This window comes from Cervus canadensis, chromosome 8, assembly GCF_019320065.1.
Source record: "Cervus canadensis isolate Bull #8, Minnesota chromosome 8, ASM1932006v1, whole genome shotgun sequence".
NCBI lineage: Eukaryota > Metazoa > Chordata > Mammalia > Artiodactyla > Cervidae > Cervus > Cervus canadensis.
The window spans coordinates 7596701-7617513 of record NC_057393.1 but is presented as its reverse complement, the minus strand read 5'-3'; the positions used below and the strand labels follow the sequence as shown (position 1 = coordinate 7617513).

The 20813-nt window shown below is 40.1% G+C and overlaps 1 protein-coding gene across 1 annotated transcript in view; it reads left to right on the top strand.

The window, feature by feature from the left end:
- ABRAXAS2 (abraxas 2, BRISC complex subunit) overlaps positions 1-19969 on the top strand; it is a 28091-nt gene extending 8122 nt beyond the window's left edge. Inside the window, exons 4-9 of the mRNA XM_043476204.1 lie at positions 2408-2474; positions 11860-12050; positions 12903-13022; positions 13557-13641; positions 15397-15511; positions 17821-19969. Coding sequence (XP_043332139.1) covers positions 2408-2474; positions 11860-12050; positions 12903-13022; positions 13557-13641; positions 15397-15511; positions 17821-18290 — 1048 coding nt within the window. The 3' untranslated portion in view covers positions 18291-19969. The remainder of the gene's footprint in view (positions 1-2407; positions 2475-11859; positions 12051-12902; positions 13023-13556; positions 13642-15396; positions 15512-17820) is intronic.
- The last annotated feature ends 844 nt before the right edge of the window (positions 19970-20813 follow it).

Sequence of the window (20813 nt, the reverse complement as noted above, 5' to 3'; positions counted from 1 at the left end):
GTATCTGATTATGGCTGTAGTGTTTTAAGTATAACTGAGGGGGTCCAAGTTCACTGATTTACTGAGTGTCAGATGTGTGTGTATAGCACTGTGTTAAGTTAGAAAAAGGGGAAGGGAGGGCAGATAAATCTTGGCCTCAGTGGTTTAAAATGGAAGCCTTCCTGCCAGTCTTCCTAGCATGGGCTCATCAACCATATAGAAAGCAGTTCATCAAGGATCACATAGAGATAAAAGCATATTGTAAGAGGGATAAAAAGTGTTCAGTGTACAACTTTAAAATTAAGGAAAGGGAACATAAAGCTTACTTTTTTGAGTTTAAGTTAATATATACCAGTTGCATGTTATGACCAACTAAAGGACAGAAAGAAAGAAACAGGAGGAGAGACGTTCAAAGGGAGAAAGCAAGTGACAGGGACGCCCATGGAGGCAAAGGTGAGGGAGAAAGTGACAAGCGTGTCGCCTCCATCAGACCTCTGCTCCCCAAGCTGCAGTCCAGGCCTCTGCCTCCTTCTGGAGCACCCAGCCCTTCCACCTGTTGACAGATATGATGACCTCCACTCTTGTGTTTCTTAAAACTCCCCGAGGCCCTGTTCTTCTACTTTGTGAAAAGCCAGGCCAGTCCTGTCCTTGCACTTCTGCCCATACCAGTTGGATTCAGCGTTCTGGGTCAGCACCTCCTGCCTTGACACTGCCGGCCCCTTGTGGCAGGTTGTTCCTGCCGTGTCTTCACAGCAGCTTTCACCCTGACTCCGCTCCCATCCTCAGCTGACCTAAACTTCCAACCGTCTGCACCCAAGAACCCTGGAGACTTACACTGTGTTCACTACCCATCTTATCCCCACCCCTCCCACACAGACTTCCCCCTTATTTCAGAGGATTGTTACCTGTGAGCAAAGCCCCACGAGAGCTGAGAACCTCACTCTTGGCTTCACATGTAACTGAAGAGGAGCAGAAAGCAGACCAGGAGTCAGCAGTTCCTCTGAAAAGCATCTCAGAGCAGTGAGATCGATGGCTGCTGACGCAGCAGTCAGTGAGTGACTCAGGCCCTGGGCCACACACAGCCTCGCTCTGGACTGGAGAGGGTCCTGTCATTTGGCCCTGACCATCTAAGACTTTGCTGGGTGTGCCCTGCCTTGTCTTTCTCAGGAGTTCCTTAAACCACTGTCAGTAAAGTAATACCCAGGACATAGACCCAGAGACTCATAATTGAAATCATAGACTCATCATTTGTAGGACTGAAAGAAACCATGGAAATCATATGTCTGCTCCAAACTCACTATTTTGCAAAAAAAAAAAAAAAAAAAAGTGGAGGCCAGCGAGCTTCAAGTGACTTGCCCACAATCATACAGAGAGGAGCAGCGCAGAGCTGGAGCTGGTATCTCCGGACTTCCAGTTCAGTGTTTTTGCTGTAACTTGAACTCCTTCCTGCCTGTCAGGCCTGGGCTTGTGGTGGGGGGAGGAGGGGTGTGGCATTCCTGAAACCAGGACCAGTGATAGAAAAGGTCATACATCATTATGCCCAAACTGCTCTTCACAGGGTCCTGGTCAGATGGATCTCTTTTAAAGGTGAGTGCCTTCAATTTGAAGCTGGCCAGACATAGATCCAAATTCCAGCTCTTCAGTTCACCAGTTCTATGCGTTGGGGCAAGTCACTTAACCTTAGTATCTTTATCTACAAAAATGGAGGAAAAAAAGTGTTGACTTGTTGGACTGAACACCTCCCAGCAGTGAGACACAAATGAAATGAATTAACATGAGGAAGCATGCAGCTGAGTGTCTTATTGCGGATTCAACAAATTTTCATTTCCCTTCTTCATTTCTCAGAATATGCGCTTCTGTGTTCTTTTTTCCCCCCATAGATAATTGACACTTAGAAGCAAGGAAAAGATGTCACGGTCATTTGAAACCACACATTTCGTAATTACTTGGTATCAGCACTTCCACTTACGGAAGTAATACCTTTTGAATGTAGCAGTCTCTTGAGTAATCTTTGATGCAAAATATACCTCATACCACCAAAACATTTAGATTATTTTTTCTTTATATACTTAGTGTGTATGTGTGCGCTCAGTCATTCAGTTGTGTCCGACTCTTTGCAACTCCATGGACTGTAGCCCTCTAGGCTTCTCTGTCCGTGGAATTCTCCAGGCAAGAATACTGGAGTCAGTTGCCATTTCCTCCCACAGGGGATCTTCCCAACCAAGGGATTGAACCTGCATCTCTTGCACCTTCTGCATAGACAGGCAGGTTCTTTACCACTCTGCCATTATATACCTACTGCAGATAAGCAGTTGTAGCTTTATTGCCAACTTTTAGGATTAGGTGACACATAGACACAAGTTGCTAAGCATTTTTGTCAAAATACTATGTAATTTTAATAAAATATTTTTCCTCTTTAAAAAAACAGTTTTTATGACTATGCAAGCAAAGTTAATGAAGAGAGCTTGGACAGGATTCTTAAAGATCGGAGAAAGGTATGTTCTGTTTGTCACCCAGTCTGATTTGGAAATCAATCTTTAACACCCAAACTTAAAACCAGAAAGGAATGTAAAATGAAACAGTGAGATTTGTTATTAATATGTAAGAATTCTGTTAAGTAGATTTTAAAGGTAAACTGTAGATATGAAACAATGTTTACAGTATGTAAATAAAATTTAGATATTTAGAGTATGATTCCATTATGTAAAAGTCAGAAGGAGAAAAAAGAACATGAACTGTAATCCAGAAAGTTGACAATAGTTCCTTCTGGGTGGTTCTAATTTTCCTATTTGGTAATTTAAAAAATAATTTTGTCAACATTTACTACACATGCATTAATTTTATAATGAGGGAAAATATTCCTAAAAAATGTAGATTGCAGTCAAACATCTTTTGATGTGTTGCTCTTTCAAGCTCAGTTCACATTGAACATAGATGTTTTCCCAGAAGGTCATATGTTTATTGTTTCTGTAAGCATATGCATATGATGTTCTGCTTGTGTATATATGTGGTAAACAAGTCTGAATAGAATTGAAAATGAGCCAAGGTTTTATTGCCGCAGTGCTGTGTGATGGTCTCATTCATAATTTACTCTGTTGTACCGTGTGTTGGGTTTTCCTTTTTACCTTGGTGTATTGATTCCCAAAAAATAGATGAGCCACTAAAACACCACGTGAAGAGGAGAAGTACCAATGAAAGTGAAAGCTTGTTAAAGAGAAAATAAAGTGCCATTCTTTAGAAGCATGTGTTATTAAAAAGCCTTTAAAAGATTACCTGTGCATAAAAATAATCAGTGTGGGACATCTCAGGTGTTCGAAGAAGGGCCTCAGAAGCAGTTAGAGTAGATGAGCACCTTTCCAGTGTCGGGGCTCTCTCAGGGCCACCGTCTGTGCACAGGCAGAAAGAGAAGCAGGTAAGGGGAGAGGAAACATAGAAAGTGTGGGGATAGTTCTGGGGCGAGGACAGTGTTTTGTGGGTGATGACAGACTCAGGAAGTGCACGGTGTTGGCAGAGAGTCTTAACACGGTCGCCTGCCTAGGTGTGGGGACGTGGGTGAGTGCAGCCCAGGGATCCCAGTCCCACTCCCCCATTCTAAGTGATTTCCCTGAAGCGTACTTTCTGGCATCTGGATCATCTTCATTCTCCAGCCACCAGCTTACCTCCTCGTTCCATTTATTTTCACATTTTAAATAATGAAGCTTTATATACTCTCTAAAACTAAAATTTATTTCATGAAGATCCTTACTGAAGCACTTATCTAGAACATTCACTATATATTAAATAACCAGGATTTTTTTTTTCAATAGAGGAAAAATATTTGAAGTAGAAAAAAGAAATAAAGAATATGAACAGGAAATTCACAAAAGAAAAAAGAAATCTATAAATGGTCAAGAAGTAAACGGAAAAAATGTTCATTCTCATCAGGAAATGCAAATTGGAACACATAATACTGTTGTTTTTTTTGTTGCTGTCCATCCAGTTGGCAAAAGCATAAAAGGATTGCTAATATCCAGTGTTGGCAAGGTTGTGGGAAGTGGGGAAGCTGTAGCTGGTGGGAATGTAAGTTGATATAGACATTTAGGGAGAGAGTTTTGCAATAACAGAATTTTAAATATAGAGTTCCATCTCAGGAATCTGGCCCAAGGAAACAGAGACAAATAGGCACAAAGGTGTGATAACTTGTGTTATTGAACACTTTAGCTCTGTGCCAGACCGTATACTAAGCACTTTCCAGGTACTGACACATTTAATCCTTAGACCCACCCCATAAGGCTGTTATCATCACCCCCATTGTACAGTTGAGACAACTAAGGATAAATATCTTGGTTAAGGTTATAAGGAGGAATGTTGGTGCCAAGATTTAAATCCAGCAGTCTGGCCTTTTAATGCAGCAAACAAAGATGTTTGTTGCATCTTTGCTTAACAGTGAGAATTTTGAAAGCAATCTAAATGTCCACCAGTGAGGAATGGTTAAGTAAATTATGTTGGTGCCTCCATACTGTGGAATATGACAGTTTGTGTGTGCTCCATTGTGTCCGACTCTTGACCACCCTGTGGTCTATAGCCTGCCAGGTTCTTCTCTCCATGGAATTTGCCAGGCAATAATATTGGAGTGGGTTGCCGTTTCCTCCTCCAGGTCATCTTCCTGACCCAGGGATTGAACCCATGTCTCTTGTGTCTCCTGCATTGGCAGGTGGATTCTTTACCACTGCTCCACCGGGGAAGCCCATGAGATATGAAGCAGCCATTAAAAAGATAAGGGAGGTTCTCATGAATGACTTAGAAAGTTCTTGTAAGTGAAATAATTTGAGCCTGCTTTTTATAAAAACAAAAGTCTGAGGGTATACAGAGAAAGATCCAGAAGGAAGCCAGCCACACCTAGAAGTGGTTACTCTGAGTAAAGGGAGCAAAGATGTTGCTGAGGAGGGGAAAGTTTATGTAATAAAATTTTTTACATTCTATTTGATATTGAAATTAATTGAAAAAAAAAGAAATGAACTCTACCATGTAGCATTTTCAGTAGTAAACAGAGACACTTTTCTTAATTAACTTGGGGATTTTAAATTGGATTTGCTAATTTACTATGGTATTTTGTATTTCAGTTATGTATTAAAATATAGTCATTGTATTTTAAAAAATAATAAATAAAATCGGATTTGGTCTTTTGAGACACAGAAGAACAATATAGATTGTTACCTGGAGTTATCTTTGCTTTTCTTGTGGCCCAGATTCTCAAAAAGCTGATCTTCAGTTTTGATTTTCTAAAGCTTTGTGTTAAAACTAACGATTATATTTTCTTTTGCAGTTAAAAGACAGGAATTAAAAAAAAAAAAAAAAAGACAGGAATTTGTTTCTTCAATTTACTTGGAAATTAGGTTTTATTTTCCATGGAATTTGTTAAAGGCAGGGACTGTATTTTATGTTCATTGTATTTCCTATGACACCTTATATATAATATAAACTCTTTGAGGTTTTTTTTTCAAGAATCCAAATTTCTAGCCTCCAAACAAAAGATGATACTTAATATTTAGACTGAAAAACTGTATCGTTGACTCTAGTATGAGGATTTTTCCCCAGAAATGATACAAAGTTACATCTTCACCTCAAAGGGGTTATAGTAGTACCTACAAAGTTAAATTTAAAATGTTCGGCTTAAAAATACATATGTACTTTAAACAGTATCTGATATAAAAAATTATTTTTAATTAACATCAACTCCTCAAGAAAGTACTAATGGAAGCATTTCAAAAGTTGATTCTCTGCTAGACAGGCTTCAAATCTAATGTTTAATTGAAAAGCCCTGGGAGTTCCTTGAGAGAGTTCTGACAAAATGTGGTCCACTGGAGAAGGGAATGGCAAACCACTTCAGTATTCTTGCCTTGAGAACCCCATGAGAAGTATGAAAAGGCAGAAAGATAGGACACTGAAAAATGAACTCCCCAGCTCGGTAGGTGCCCAACATGCTACTGGAGATCAGTGGAGAAGTAACTCCAAAGAAGGAAGAGACAGAGCCAAAGCAAAAACAACGCCCAGTTGTGGATATGACTGGTGACGGAAGTAAACTCCCATCCTGTAAAGAGCAATATTGCATAGGAACCTGGAATGTTACGTCCATAAATAAAGGCAAATTGGAAGTGGTCAGGAGATGGCAAACATCGACATTGTAGGAATCAGTGAACTAAAGTGGACTGGAATGGGTGAATTTAACTCAGATGACCATTATATCTACTACTGTGGGCAAGAATCCCTTAGAAGAGATGGAGTAGCCATCATAGTCAACAAAAGAGTCCAAAATGCAGTAATTGGGTGCAGTCTAAAAAATGACAGAATGATCTCTTTCATTTCAAAGGCAAACAATTCAATATCACAGTAATCCAAGTCTATGCCCCAAGCACTAATTCCAAAGAAAGTGAAGTTGAGCAGTTCTGTGATGGCCTACAAGACCTTCTAGAACTAACACCAAAAAAAGATGTCATTTTCATTATAGGGGACTGGGATGCAAAAGTAGGAAATCAAGCGATACCTGGAGTAACAGGCAAGCTTGGCCTTAGAGTACAGAATGAAGCAGGGCAAAGGCTAATAGAGTTTTACCAAGAGAACACACTGGTCATAGCAAACACCATCTTCCAACAACACAAGAGATGACTGTACACATGGACATCACCAGATGGTCAACACCAAAATCAGACTGATTATATTCTTTGCAGCCAAAGAGGGAGAAGCTCTGCACAGTCAGCAAAAACCGGGAACTGACTGTGGCTCAGATCATGAACTCCTTATTGCAAAATTCAGACTTAAATTGAAGAAAGTAGGGAAAACCACTAGACCATTGAGGTATGACCTAAATCAAATCCCTTACGACTATACAGTGGAAGTGACAAATAGATGCAAGGGATTAGATCTGATAGAGTGCCTGAAGAACTATGGACAGAGGTTCGTGACATTGTACAGGAGGCAGAGATCAAGACCATCCCCGAGAAAAAGAAATGCAAAAATGCAAAATGGTTGTCTGAGGGGGTCTTACAAATAGCTGAGAAAAGAAGAGAAGCTAAAGGCAAAGGAGAAAAGGAAAGGTACACCCATCTGAATGCAGAGTTCCAAAGAATAGCAAGGAGAGATAAGAAAGCCTTCCAAAGAGATAGAGGAAGACAACAGAATGGGAACGACTAGAGATCTCTTCAAGAAAATTAGAGATACCAAGGGAACAATTCATGCAAAGATGGGCACAATAAAGGACAGAAACAGTATGGACCTAACAGAAGCAAAAGATATTAAGAAGAGGTGGCAAGAATACACAGAACTATACAAAAAAAGATCTTCATGACCCAGATAACCATGATGGTATGATCACTCACGTAGACCAGACATCTGGGAGTCCGAAGTCAGGTGGGCCTTAGGAAGCATCACTACAAACAAAGCTAGTGGAGGTGATGGAATTCCAGTTGAGCTATTTGAAATCCTAAAAGATGATGCTGTGAAAGTGCTGCACTCAATATGCCAGCAAATATGGAAAACTCAGCAATGGCCACAGGACTGGAAAAGATCAGTTTTCATTCCAATCCCAAAGAAAGGCATGGTATTTTGTATTTCAGTTATGTATTAAAATATAGTCATTGTATTTTAAAAAATAATAAATAAAATCGGATTTGGTCTTTTGAGACACAGAAGAACAATATAGATTGTTACCTGGAGTTATCTTTGCTTTTCTTGTGGCCCAGATTCTCAAAAAGCTGATCTTCAGTTTTGATTTTCTAAAGCTTTGTGTTAAAACTAACGATTATATTTTCTTTTGCAGTTAAAAGACAGGAATTAAAAAAAAAATGTTCAAACCACCACACAATTAAAAAAAAGAATGTTCAAACCACCACACAATTGCACTCATCTCACATGCTAGCAAAGTAATGATCAAAATTCTCCAAGCTAGGCTTCAACAGTACATAAGCCAAGAACTTCCAGATGTTCAAGGTGGACTTAGAAAAGGCAGAGGAACCAGAGATCAAATTGCCAACATCCTTTGGATCATCGAAAAAGCAAGAGAGTTCCAGAAAAACATCTGCTTTATTGACTACACCAAAGCCTTTGTGTGGATCACAACAAACTGCAGAAAATTCTCCAAGAGATGGGAAAAACAGACTACCTGACTTGTTTCCTGAGAAACCTGTAGGCAGGTCAAGAAGCAACAGTTAGAACTGGACATGGAACAACAGACTGGTTCCAAATCGGGAAAGGAGTACGTCAAGGCTGCATATTGTCACATTGCTTATTTAACTTATATGCAGAGTACGTCATGTGAAATGCTGGCCTGGATGAAGCACAAGCTGGAATCAAGATTGCCGGGAGAAATATCATTAACCTCAGATGTGCAGATGACACCACCCTTATGGCAGAAAGTGAAGAGGAACTAAAGAGCCTCTTGATGAAACGGAAAGTAAGAGTGAAAAAGCTGGCCTAAAACTCAACATTCAAAAAACTAAGATCATGGCGTCTGGTCCTATCACTTTATGGCAAATAGATGGGGAAACAGTGGAAACAGTGACAGACTATATTTTCTTGAGCTCCAAAATCATGGCAGATGGTGACTGCAGCCATGAAATTAAAAGATGCTTGCTCCTTGGAAGAAAAGCTATGACCAACCTTGACAGCATATTTAAAGCAGAGACATCACTTTGGCAACAAAGGTGCATCTAGTCAAAGCTGTGGTTTTTTCCCTAGTCATGTATGAATGTGAGAGCTGGACCATAAAGCAAGCTGAGCACCAAAAAATTGGTGCTTTTGAACTGTGGTGTTGGAGAAGACTCTCGAGAGTCCCTTGGACTGCAAGGAGATCAAACCAGTCAATCCTAAAGGAAATCAGTCCTGAATATTCTTTGGAAGGACTGATGCTAAAACTAAATAAAGCCCCAGTATTTTGGCCACCTGATGTGAAAAACTGACTTATTGGAACAGACCCTAATGCTGGGAAAGGTTGAAGACAGGAGGAGAAGGGGACGTCAGAGGAGGAGATGTTTTTATAGCACCACCGACTCGATGGGCATGACTCGATGGCCAGCTCCGGGAGTTGGTGATAGACAGGGAAGCCTGGCATGCTGCAATCCATGGGGTTGCAAAGAGTTGGACATGACTGGGCAATTGAACTGAACTGAACTGAGAGTTCTCTGGTGGTCTAGTGGTTGGGACTCTGCACTCGCACTGCCACGAGCCCTGAGGACTGCCAGAGTTCAGTCCCTGGTGGGGGAGCCAAAATCCTACAAGTGGAGCAGGGAAGCCCCCACCACTACCACCGAAAAAAAGAAAAATCCTACAAAGGAAAGTTCAGTGATTTGAACTCATAAAATAAGTATGTAGTAATTTTAAAAGTTTCTTGAGTCCTAAGACAATCCATTAGAATACACAACCTAATAAAGATTTTTGTCACAGTACCAATTAATATATAAAATATATAGAAAAATGTTTACTGAAAACATGTGGCTGTCAAATATAGGAACCTTACAACATTACTAAATTTTTTTTAAAAGTTGGATTTAAGATAGAGGCCTATGTTTTTTCATATGAGAAATTCCCCTGTAGGTGCAGCCTGGTTGCCTGCTCAATTACTGCCCTGGCAGAAGCCATATTATGTTTACAAAGTTTCCACCAGCCTCAGGTTTTGGGCTCAGGCCAAAAAAAGCAAGTGAGAGAAGGATTTCTGCCTTCCTGAAAGCATCTGCTCTGAAACAGATAATGATAAACATAACTGCCATCTTAGTATTATCATAAGGCCAAAAAGAACACAGCTTAAAGATGACAAATGTGCTCAGTATTGGGGATAATTGTTTGGCTCCAGAAAATGTAAGTGAATGTCTAGCATGGAGAGTAGAGAGGAGAGTCTTTGTGAAATATTGTCTGAAGCTTCAGCAGAGATAAGGTTTTAGGGAAAGACATTCGTAATTTTTCATCATGGCCCAAAAATAGCTATCAAAAAGGTGCTCTTCCGCATCAGTAACCTTGGTTCTCGATAGCCTTGCAACCAGCTTATTAGCTGTAAAAGGTACAATCGTACCTGTCACCAGTGTGAATTATTTTGGCATCTTACCTCTGATTGATCAGAATGAAGAGGGTTATCCTTTTAGCAAATATCAAATGAATAAATTGATATCCACAGTAAATTTACAAGGCTTTCTGCTTCTCAGAAAGTACAAATGGAATCAAACAAGTGGAGTCAGTGTAAATGAAAAGTGTTAGTATCCATCCAGTCACCACTTGACTTGATTCTTTAATCAGCAAGTATTTCATGAGAACGGCCGTGTGCTGACCGCTGCTCAGGCCTCTGCAGGAATGCAGAGGGTGTGAGACGTGACCCAGTCCTGCAGGGGAGCTAATCCCAAGTTAAATTCAAAGTGCCGAGACTCAGAGTGAAATAATGCCATGTTCTTTGATACTAGTAGCTCTAGCCAGTTGATAATTTTTCTTACTTGCTTTTTGTTTTTATTTTTTTAAAGGAAAACTACTTTTCACTCTATTATAAAGATTTATACTGTCCAAGGTGTTTGAATTTTCTTTATATTTAAAGAATACCAGAATTAATTGCTTCAATATAATTAGAATTATGCTTTATTTTCAGTAGTACTCCTTAAGAGCAGGCAGTATTACTTTGCTCCCTGTAGTTCCTTGCATGTGATATGAACTCTGCAGAAAACATTACTCACCTCTCAGGGTTGTTGTGATAATTAGTGAAAATAATTGTAACAGTAAAGGTTGATTGACTTCCTTCCTTTGTGAAAGTTTCCAAAATGTAATCTAAATTTACCGTTAATACGACACTAACAACTTTAAACTAGTTTCATTTCTTAAAACAGGATTTTCACTCAAAGAGTTTGTTTTAAAGAAAGAAGCTATGGAAGATTATTCTTCCTATAAAGAATTAAAGTGTCTCCACAACAGAGGTTTTCAAACTTTAGTTATACATAAGAAAAAACTTAAGAATTTATCTTAAATTCAGATTTCTGACTGTACCCTTAGAAGCTCCTATTCTGCAGGTTTGGATTGGGCCCAACAAGCTCCCAGGTGTCTCTTAGGCCTTTCATCTTCCGTACATCCAGCAAATCACATTGTGAAAATGTTCTTCCAAAGAGCCTGTCGGTTTAAATCACATACCAATTTAAGTTCTGGTATAGTCAGCACTGACAAAGCTAACCTTTTAAAATTGTTGTATTAAAGTATAATTAACATGTAGTAAACTGTGCATATTTAGAGCATGTACTTTGATAAGTTTTCATATATGTATATATGCATGAAACCACCATCAGAGTAAGCTAATGAACATATCTGTCCCTGCCAAAGTCTCATGATCTTTTCTGATCCCTCCTTCTCACCTCTGCCCCAGTCATCCACTGATCTGCTTTATGTCATTTTCATTTTCTAGAATTTTACATGCCATCGAGTGTTAGATTGAGAATTCCCTGGCAGTCCAGTGATTAGGACTTGGCACTTTTACCACTGTGGCCCAGGCTCGGTCCTGGTTGGGGGACTAAGATCCTACAAGCCTTGCAGCGTGGCCAAAAAAAAAAAAAACAACCAAAAGAATCCTGTAGCCTATGCTATTATGATGATGATAATTTTTGTTGTTATTGTTCCGGCTTCTCTCACTCAGCATAATTACTTGGGATTCATGTGTGTTGCATATGTTGGTGTTTCTTCCTTTGTGTCACTGAGTAGAAGTCCAGTGTGTGCATACACCACGTTTTTATTTATCCATTTGCCTGTTGATGGGACAATTGAGTGGTTTTCGGTTTCGAGCTATTGCACATAAATTTGGTATGAATGATTGTGCGGATGCCTTCAGAATGAAATTTGTGGGATTTCATGCAACTTTTAATACTTCTTCTTCTGTGTCCATTGCAGAAAGTGATCGGGTGGTACCGATTCCGGCGAAACACGCAGCAGCAGATGTCGTACCGAGAGCAGGTGATCCACAAGCAGCTCACCCGCATCCTCGGGGCGCCCGATCTCGTCTTCCTCCTCTTCAGCTTCATCTCCACCGCCAACAACTCCACCCATGCTTTAGAATATGTTCTCTTTAGACCAAATCGAAGGTAAAGAAAGCATTCCCTCCAGCCACACGTAAAGAGGCAAGATGTTGATACAAGTACTTGAGATTTGTGCCTTTGAAAATAAGCATTTTATAGCATCTTTAAAGAAGAGTGTTTATAACTGTCCTGTAGCTGGTTTTCTTCGTGATAGAGAAGGTATTTTCCTGTCAGTTAATTATATAAATTAAAATAGTTTTTGAGTCAAGAAGCATTAGGAAGACATTCATGATGCCTCAATTCTTACAGGAATAAACAGCTGGAAATTATCATTTGCTTCTCCATAATCCATTATATACAAATATAGTTCTATTGTGCTGTAAATCTGATTATAATTTTAAAACCTAGATTTCAAGGACAAAATTGTAAAATTGATCCACCTACTGGCTAATGAGGGTTTTGCATTAGGAACTTGTTAAAGCAAAAAGAAAGATCATTTGATCATGGTATGTCGGTAAACAACAGAAAGGTTTCCTACAGAAGTTCATTTATAGTAGAATAAATTAAACCAGCATCAGTGAAAAATAATTATTAGTTGTTAAATAGTCACTCCTAAGATTTCATTAATTATTCAGTAGGTTTTTGAGCACCTAAAACCACCTCAGCACTCTTGTCAGTTGCTGTGGAAATGGAGAAGAGCTAACCTCTGCCTTCGGGAGTTTACAACTGAGTTCTACTTTAAGGGAAGTGAAAGATTTTCTAATTAACATAACGCTAGGTTGTCTGTGGAAGTGGGTTCTCTGTGAGATCTTCTGTTAGTTCTCAATGCAGAGACTCGAGCTCCTGTTGGCAAGACCCATTCCTTAAGTAGAGGAGTGCTTTCAACATGATCTCTGTCTCTCTCTCAATCCCCCACAGGTATAATCAAAGGATATCCCTTGCTATTCCCAATCTAGGCAATACTAGCCAGCAAGAGTATAAAGTATCTTCAGTGCCAAATACTTCTCAGAGTTATGCCAAAGTTATTAAAGAACATGGGTAAGTTGAAAGGTAAAATGAATGTGTTTCCTTTCTTTTGCTAACTATGCTTGTGGAGAAATGTGACATCATTTGATATGATTAACACTGAAAAATCCAATAAGGCAATTCTCTTTCTCTAGACTACCACTACTGTATACCAAAATCTGAACGCTTATTGAAAAGAAAATTTACTTTTATCAGTATTTATATTTTTAATCACTTGCCACAATTTCTTTTCTTTTTTTGCAACTGATGCAAAAATGTGAGTAGATTATGTGTATATCTTAGGTTCTGAAAGCTAACTGTGGTCCCTGAAAAATGTATAGGGTGAGGGAAAAAATAACTACTATTTCTCAGTGGTCTTGGCAAAGGGGTTCTCTCTTCTTTCTCTTCTGTAACCCTAGGGACATGGGCATTGTTGCTGAAACACTGTCACCCTGGGGTTGCAGCATTCAAGTAATTAACAGATTAAGGTAGAAATGACAGGAAAATGCCTTCCAGTTCACTGTAGTTCTAATCGCTCTGTGAATCTTGTTTCTGTCTGTCTTCTAGTACTGACTTTTTTGACAAGGACGGAGTAATGAAAGACATCAGGGCGATTTATCAGGTTTATAATGCGCTTCAGGAGAAAGTGCAGGTAACTGATGCATTTACTAGTTTTCATCATATTTCTATTTCCCAAATGCTTTTTAAATTCTACTTTAATTTTTAATAATCTCCTAATTGACGAATGAATTGTGGTCCAAAAATCAGTTCCCAAATGATATCAGATGTGTGGAGTAGTTACTCATACCAGCCTGTGAAAGCCTGTCTCACTCACTATGTGCCTGCCATAGAGACTCTGAAGTACAGTTTTAATATCCCTCTTTTAAATACTTGTGACCTCCTTAACGACAGCGTTTTCCCTAGAGAACTGTGTTCCCAGTTTAAGGAAGGATCGCTAAGGACACAGCTGTCGCATCCCTTGGCCTCTAAGTAGAGACCGCGCCCGCAGGCACCCGTGGTAACTGAGGACTGCTCGGCCTCCTCTGCCCACAGCTGCCTCCACTGATGGGAGGGTGCAGTGGAGCCTGTTCATTCCTAGGCAGTCATGCAACAAATATCTGTGGAAACATCTCCTGCAAGCCAGACCCTGAGCTAGGTGCTAGCAGTACTTTCCCACGTTCTTGTCATCAGCCCCAGAGTGTTCTTAGGGGTAATTCGCTCTGAAACCCTGAGAACAAAAGCGCCGTAGAGGACAGGAAGAAGAGGGGCAGGGCTGAAGGGGCTGTCCGGGCCTGGAGGAAGGGCCCAGGGAATGGAACGGCACAGGCAGCTGCTGAGAAAGAGGAGAGCAGTCTGCGTTCAGCCTGGGGCCAAGGGGAAGGCATGCAGTGGGCAGATCCCAGTATCAGGCTCCAAATCAGGGTCACAGTCCCCATAGCAGCCCAGGGAACTTAATCCAGCCTCACTCACTGGTGACTGGCCCACTTTCCGGTGATTTCTGGCATTTCTGCTATGGAAGGAACGTTCAGTGAAAAGCAGCTTTTTGTCGGGAATTCATGACCATGCTCTTTGCAGACTGTCAGTGCCACCTTGCAGACTTCAGAGTGGCATGTATTAGACATTTCATCGCCTATTGATTAAGGCCTGCCCTGCACACGCCAGTGTCACGTCCATGACCTGATAGCAATGGTTAAAGTACATTGACGAGGGGAAGTTGGAAAAGAAAATAAGTTTCAAAGTCAAGTTCTTTTTCAACTTTTCCTCATTGTAGTTTCTGTTAAATAAGTCTGTGTGTGATCTGAGGCTTAATTGTTGATTATAAATAAAAGTTGAAAGCATCTCATTCCTTTCTTTTGTGCATCCTCCTATGCTAGACTGTGCTTTGCTAAGTCACTTCAGGCGTGTCCGACTCTTTGTAACCCTGTGGACTGTAGCCCGCCAGGCTCCTCTGTCCATAGGATTCTCCAGGCAGGAATACTGCAGTGGGTTGCCATGCCCTCCTCCAGGGGATCTTTCCAACCAGAGATCAAACCCAAGTCTCTTAGGTCTCCTGCACTGGCAGTCAGGTCCTTTACCAGAACACCTGGGAAACCCTATGCTAGACTGATACCAAAAATTCCCTTTTCATATAAGTAAAGATGAGTAAGCAAGAGAAAGATTCATATTCAAGAATGTATAAGCTAAGTAGCATAATCATCTTAACATAACTAAGAAAACAGTTCAGTGAGTAACAGTGATACTGGTCTCTTGGGCCTTCATGATTTTGTTCTGTACCTCAGGGAAATGTCTATTTTTTAACGTAATAAAGTATACAGATTTTTCCTAGGGTCATGATCGATGCTGTCTTTATGAAATGCCTCATGCTTGGATTTGAAACTAATTGTTCTTGTTGTCATTTTTCCCTCAGGCAGTGTGTGCAGACGTGGAAAAGAGTGAGCGAGTTGTTGAATCTTGTCAGGCAGAAGTGAACAAATTAAGAAGACAGATCACTCAGAGGAAGAATGAAAAGGAACAAGAAAGACGTGAGCTTCCTATTCATTTTACTCCTGAGTATCATGGAAATGTCTGGTCTTAAATAAATTATATGATAAATTACATGCATTCTTCTACACTCATCAGGCCCCAAGTTAGGCTGCTTAGGACAGGGCATTCCCTTGTCTTTAGACTTTTCCAGAAGCGCAGTACTGTTTTTCATGGTGTCCTTCTCAAGTCTCATAGTGGAAGAAAAAAGACCAATGGTAGAAAGGCTGAACCAAGTTAGAATAATTCCCAAGAAGTGATATGATCTGTGTACAGTAGATGTGATGTTTCTTACCAAGTTAACCCTGGCATGCCTAGGACATAGGAACTGGGTCCTGTGTTCACTGGGGCCTCATAAAAGAGCTACCTAAAATTATGTTAACTTTGTATTTGATTCACGGGGCAGGGTCTCAGCAAAGACTTTAAATGTCGAGTTTTTGATAGCAGTGGGTGGCCAGATACCATTATTTTAAGGAACCAGCTGGTTAAATGAGAATTAGGCCCAAGAATCTATTAACTCCAGCATGGTGACAGACATATGTGCTATAATACCACCAGATTTTTTAAAATATTATTTTTATTGAAGTACAGTTGATTTACAATGTCATGTTAGTTTCAGTACAGCATGGTAATTCAGCTGTGTGTGTGTATGTGTGTGTGTGTGTGTGTATATGTATATATATCTGAAAAATAATTTTTTTCAGATTATTTTTCAGATTTTTTTTTTTCAGATTATTTTTTCAGATTATTTTCCATTATAGGTTATTATAAGATGTTGACTATAGCTCACTGTGCTATCCAGTAGGACTTGTGGTTTATCGGTCTTACGTACAGTAGTGTGTATCTGTTAATCCCAGACTCCTGATTTATCCTCCCTGCCAACCCTTTGGTAACCATATTTGCTTTCTATGACTGTGAGCCTATTTCTGTTTTGTAAGGTCATTTGTACCGTTTTTGTTTTTTTTTTTATTCCATGTGTAAGTAATATCAGTGGTATTTGTCTGACTTCACTTGGTATGATAATCTGTAGATCCATCCATGTTGCTGGAAATGACATTATTTCATTCTTTTTTATGAAACTCACTAGATTTAACTAGAGGTTAAGACTTTGGCTCCTCCCCTTGCTGGGGGCACAGATCCCATCCCTGTTTGGTGAACTAAGGTCCTGCTTGCTGCACAGTGCAGCCAAATAAATAAGATAAAAAACATGGACACACACAGAGCTGGTGATAGAGCTGGCATTTGAAGAAGTGGGGTGCCTCTCAGTTGACACCTGAGGTGTGTGTCTTTTAACCCAAATCTTTCACTTTTCTCAAAATTTAGCAGTTTTATCTGAGTGATAGAATTGTGGGTGATTTTCTTTTTTTTTTCTTTTCTAAATTTTGTACAAATAATTTTTATATTTTTAAATGTACTTGAAAACAATTTAAAGGCCATAGACTCATAGATGTGTGACTGTTTCAGTTTTACCACCATAAAAATGCAGTAAAGTTATGGCCTAGTACCTAACACAGGGCTTTAAACTCCCTGTTTTTTAAAATGAATTTTTAAAAAAAGTTTTACAATGTTGTATTGGCTTCTGAACTTTTTTTTTCTTAATATTTGTCTCTTTGGTTGGGCCATGTCTTTGCTGTGGCGTGCAGGAGATGCAGTCTTCATGTGATATGCAAACTCTTAGTTGCAGCATGTGGGATCTAGTTCCCGGACAGGGATTGGACTCCGGCCCCCAGCATTGGAAGTGTAGCATCTTGGCCACTAGACCACCAGGGAAGTCCCAGGGCTTTGAACTTCCAAGGAGAAGAGATGTTTAAGAATGTTGTGACAAGTAGTTGTTGAGAAGGTTTTTTGTCTTTTTTTTGATGTGAGGTCTAGTAAGGAAAAACTCACATTCAGATGACCGCCAAGGGTGGGGACAGCGATCGATTTCATCCTCTGTCCCCATGGTCTCCGCGCACAGTGAGCAGCAGGTGAGGGTCATAGCACTGGACCTGGAGTTAAGAGACCCGTGTTTGGGTATCAGAGCCCCGACTTCTAGCTGTCCTCTTGGTGAAGTCACCTGATCTTTCTGACCTCTGGTCCTTTGCCTGCATAGCAGATGGTAATGTTAATGATGATGGTAGTACTTCAGAGAGCTGTCCTGAGGCTTTTGAAAATTATGAAATACTGTGCAAATGTACAGTAACTCACAGTAATGGTAAATTGCACTGCTTGGTTGCCATTTTCAGAGCAGTCAGGTCGACCGTTGAACGTTTGACATGCAAAGCTGTGGCAGTACGGAGTGTGTGACAGTTCCCTTCCTCTCCCCACCCAGGACTGCAGCAGGCAGTGCTGAGCCGACAGACGCCGTCTGAGAGCGCGGCCCCCACCTTCGGCCCTCGGATGCCCTATCCAGGGTTCACAGCGGAAGGCCGAAGTACTCTTGGAGACGCAGAGGCCTCAGACCCGCCTCCGCCTTATTCTGATCTTCACCCAAATAATCAAGAAAGTACTCTGAGCCATTCTCGCATGGAGACCAGCATCTTTATGCCTCGACCTCAAGCTGTGGGCTCCTCCAGTTACGCCTCCACCAGTGCTGGACTGAAATACCCTGGAAGTGGAGCGGACGCCCCGCCTCCTCACAGAGCAGCTGGAGACAGTGCTGAGGAGTCAGACGACAGCGATTATGAGAATTTGATTGACCCTACAGAGCCCCCTAACAGCGAATACTCACATTCAAGGGATTCTCGCCCCGTGACACACCCCGACGGGGGCTCCAGGAACACTCAGACCTCCCAGATTTAACTGAACGCGAGGGACTCTCCAGTTAGCACTGTTTTTCTTAATCGCTCATTGAGAGAGTGTTTGAGGACTTCCTCTGGGGGAGAGAACTGCTTTCTCAGGCCCCTGGACTCCCCAAGACAAGAGTTTTTGGGCACAGACCTTGGAGGAGCCTCACCTGCGGGGGGTCCTCACCTGCGGACGCAGTGTGCAGGGCTCACAACAGAGTCATTAAGATAATCAAATTGTCCGAATTCTGGTGCGATTCACGGATGTACTGGTAAATTTAGGCAAAGATAAACTTATCAATGTAGTTTCTGTTCTTTAAAATAATTTGGAAATTAGAGACTAAGCACAATTAGTCTATAAATGTTCTATAAATCAAAACCTTACCTCTTGCACTATCATGCCTTGAAATTTACTTTTTCAAAGGGAAACTAGTTAAGCAGCAGCCTTCAAAGAACCTTCTTTCTATGATGAGCCAAATTCATCTTTGCCAGAAAAGAAATTTTGATAATTTCCAAGATTGGAACAAATCAGATGTACCTTCTTTTGTCTGCATGACTTTGTGAGATCAAAAGAGAGGGCTTTGTTTCCACTTTTTTCTACTAGCCTGATATGTATTGTCACTTAAAATGGTTGCCTTTAAAAAAAAAAAAAAAAGTAGAAATACTAATTACCAGTAAGTAATCATCCAAATAAGTACGTCATAAAATAAATTACTTATTTTTCTTTCGGGGAATTCCAGTGACTGCTATGTTGCACTAGCCACATTTACGGTCTCTGTTCTGGAGTCTTAAATGAAGGACACAGCAGTATAACAGAAAGGAGTTACGTTCCAGACCTGAGTTTTTATGAGGAACAGACTCCAGATTTAGCCAAGTTCGTACGTAAGGGAGATAATTCATGTAGATCTTCTGACAAATCCTAGTGTTAGTTTTATTTGTGGAAGAAAGACATTTAATAAACTGTTTGGGAAGCTTGGTTATTGAATAGAGATTCATTTCCAATCGGAATAACCATACTTTTTTAAGTTACCATTTGGCATATAGCTGTGGAATGTGTGTAGACTTTCCTTGGGGATGCACTTAACATTTTTATTTAATTACTGCTTGTTTTCTAGTTTTGCCCAGGATGTGTGAAACCACTACAGACGTTCATGAGCATGACAGGCTCCTGGTTTGGAAATGACAAGACCCCTCCTCCCCCGTTTATGGCAGGGTCAGCCCACGAAGCTAATGCCATGGATTATAACTGCCTTTCTTTGGACTAGTTGCGACCTGTAAGAATAAGGAAGTTGTTAAGGAGGCTTAAAATCCAGGTTCTGGAAAAGTAGTTTCATTTTGTAGGAAAGAAGTTTAGTCTGACTGGAAACTTAAGTGCTCAAACTGCCGTCCTTCAGATAGCTACTCAACGGGGTCTGTATCTTCCTACTGTCCAGTTTTGTTGGCCTTATACCACTGCCGTTTGATTTGAAATGTTGCAGAACGCTTTATCTGCAAATGTGTTCCAGTGTTTATCAGCTACCTTCTAGCAGCTTCAGCACCAGTGTGAATTTTTTTTTTTTAAGTGCCATCACCATCTCCTCTATTCAGATTTTGACATTCAGGAAAATATTTTTATTTTTATGCCATACTGAAACCTACAATGTATATCTGACAAAGCAGTTAAATGTGACAATAAAAACTTATTTAATCATGGTACCATTGTTTTAATGTATGTCTCAACACCCGGCAGGGTCTTGCCTCACTTTACTCATCCTGGCTGTTCTTAGTTGACTTCATACAGTTTGTTTAAAAGGCATGAAAACTCATCTCCATACTTTTTTTTTTTTTTTTAATTGATCAGACTGGTTTCAGGGGAAATCCAAAAATACAATTTACTACAAGGTTTCTGTTGATTTCAAGAATGTGTTGAATATTAGGTTATCAAGAGATCTGAGTATCAGTTGAGTAGAAAATTGGACCTTCGTTCCCGAAAGACACCTTTCACATAGTTAATCTTGTTTGAAGAGACACCTCAGCCAAGTCACATAACGATTGAGATGCTATAGGATTGGGGGCTCCTAGAGTGTCTTTGGAATTACAGAATCACCTAGAATGAGCGTCTCTTGGCTAAAAAGTGTATTCTGGATTCTGTGGGGCCATTCCAGTTTAGTGCTATTATCTCTTCCAGCATCCAAGGTGACAGTCTGTTTTCAGTAGGATTTTAAAATGTGGTTTGTAACCTTTTAGTTTCTTCCAACTAATTTAGAGAAAAGAAGACTGGATTCTTTTAACTTGCTTGGAAGTCTGGAAATGCTTAATAACATGCTGTAATTGGCTTTTGTGGAGAAAGATCAAAACATAAAAACAGAAATCTCATCCCCAAACATTCAAACCCTAAGGATATATATTTTATTTATTTTATTTTTTTAGGATATATATTTTAAAATTCTAGACACAGTGGGGCGGTAACCATAATTGCTTTAATAAAAACATTTAAATGGACCCTCTTGTGAATGTGTATTTTAAGGAAGTTAAAGGAGTTGAGGAATATAAAATTAAG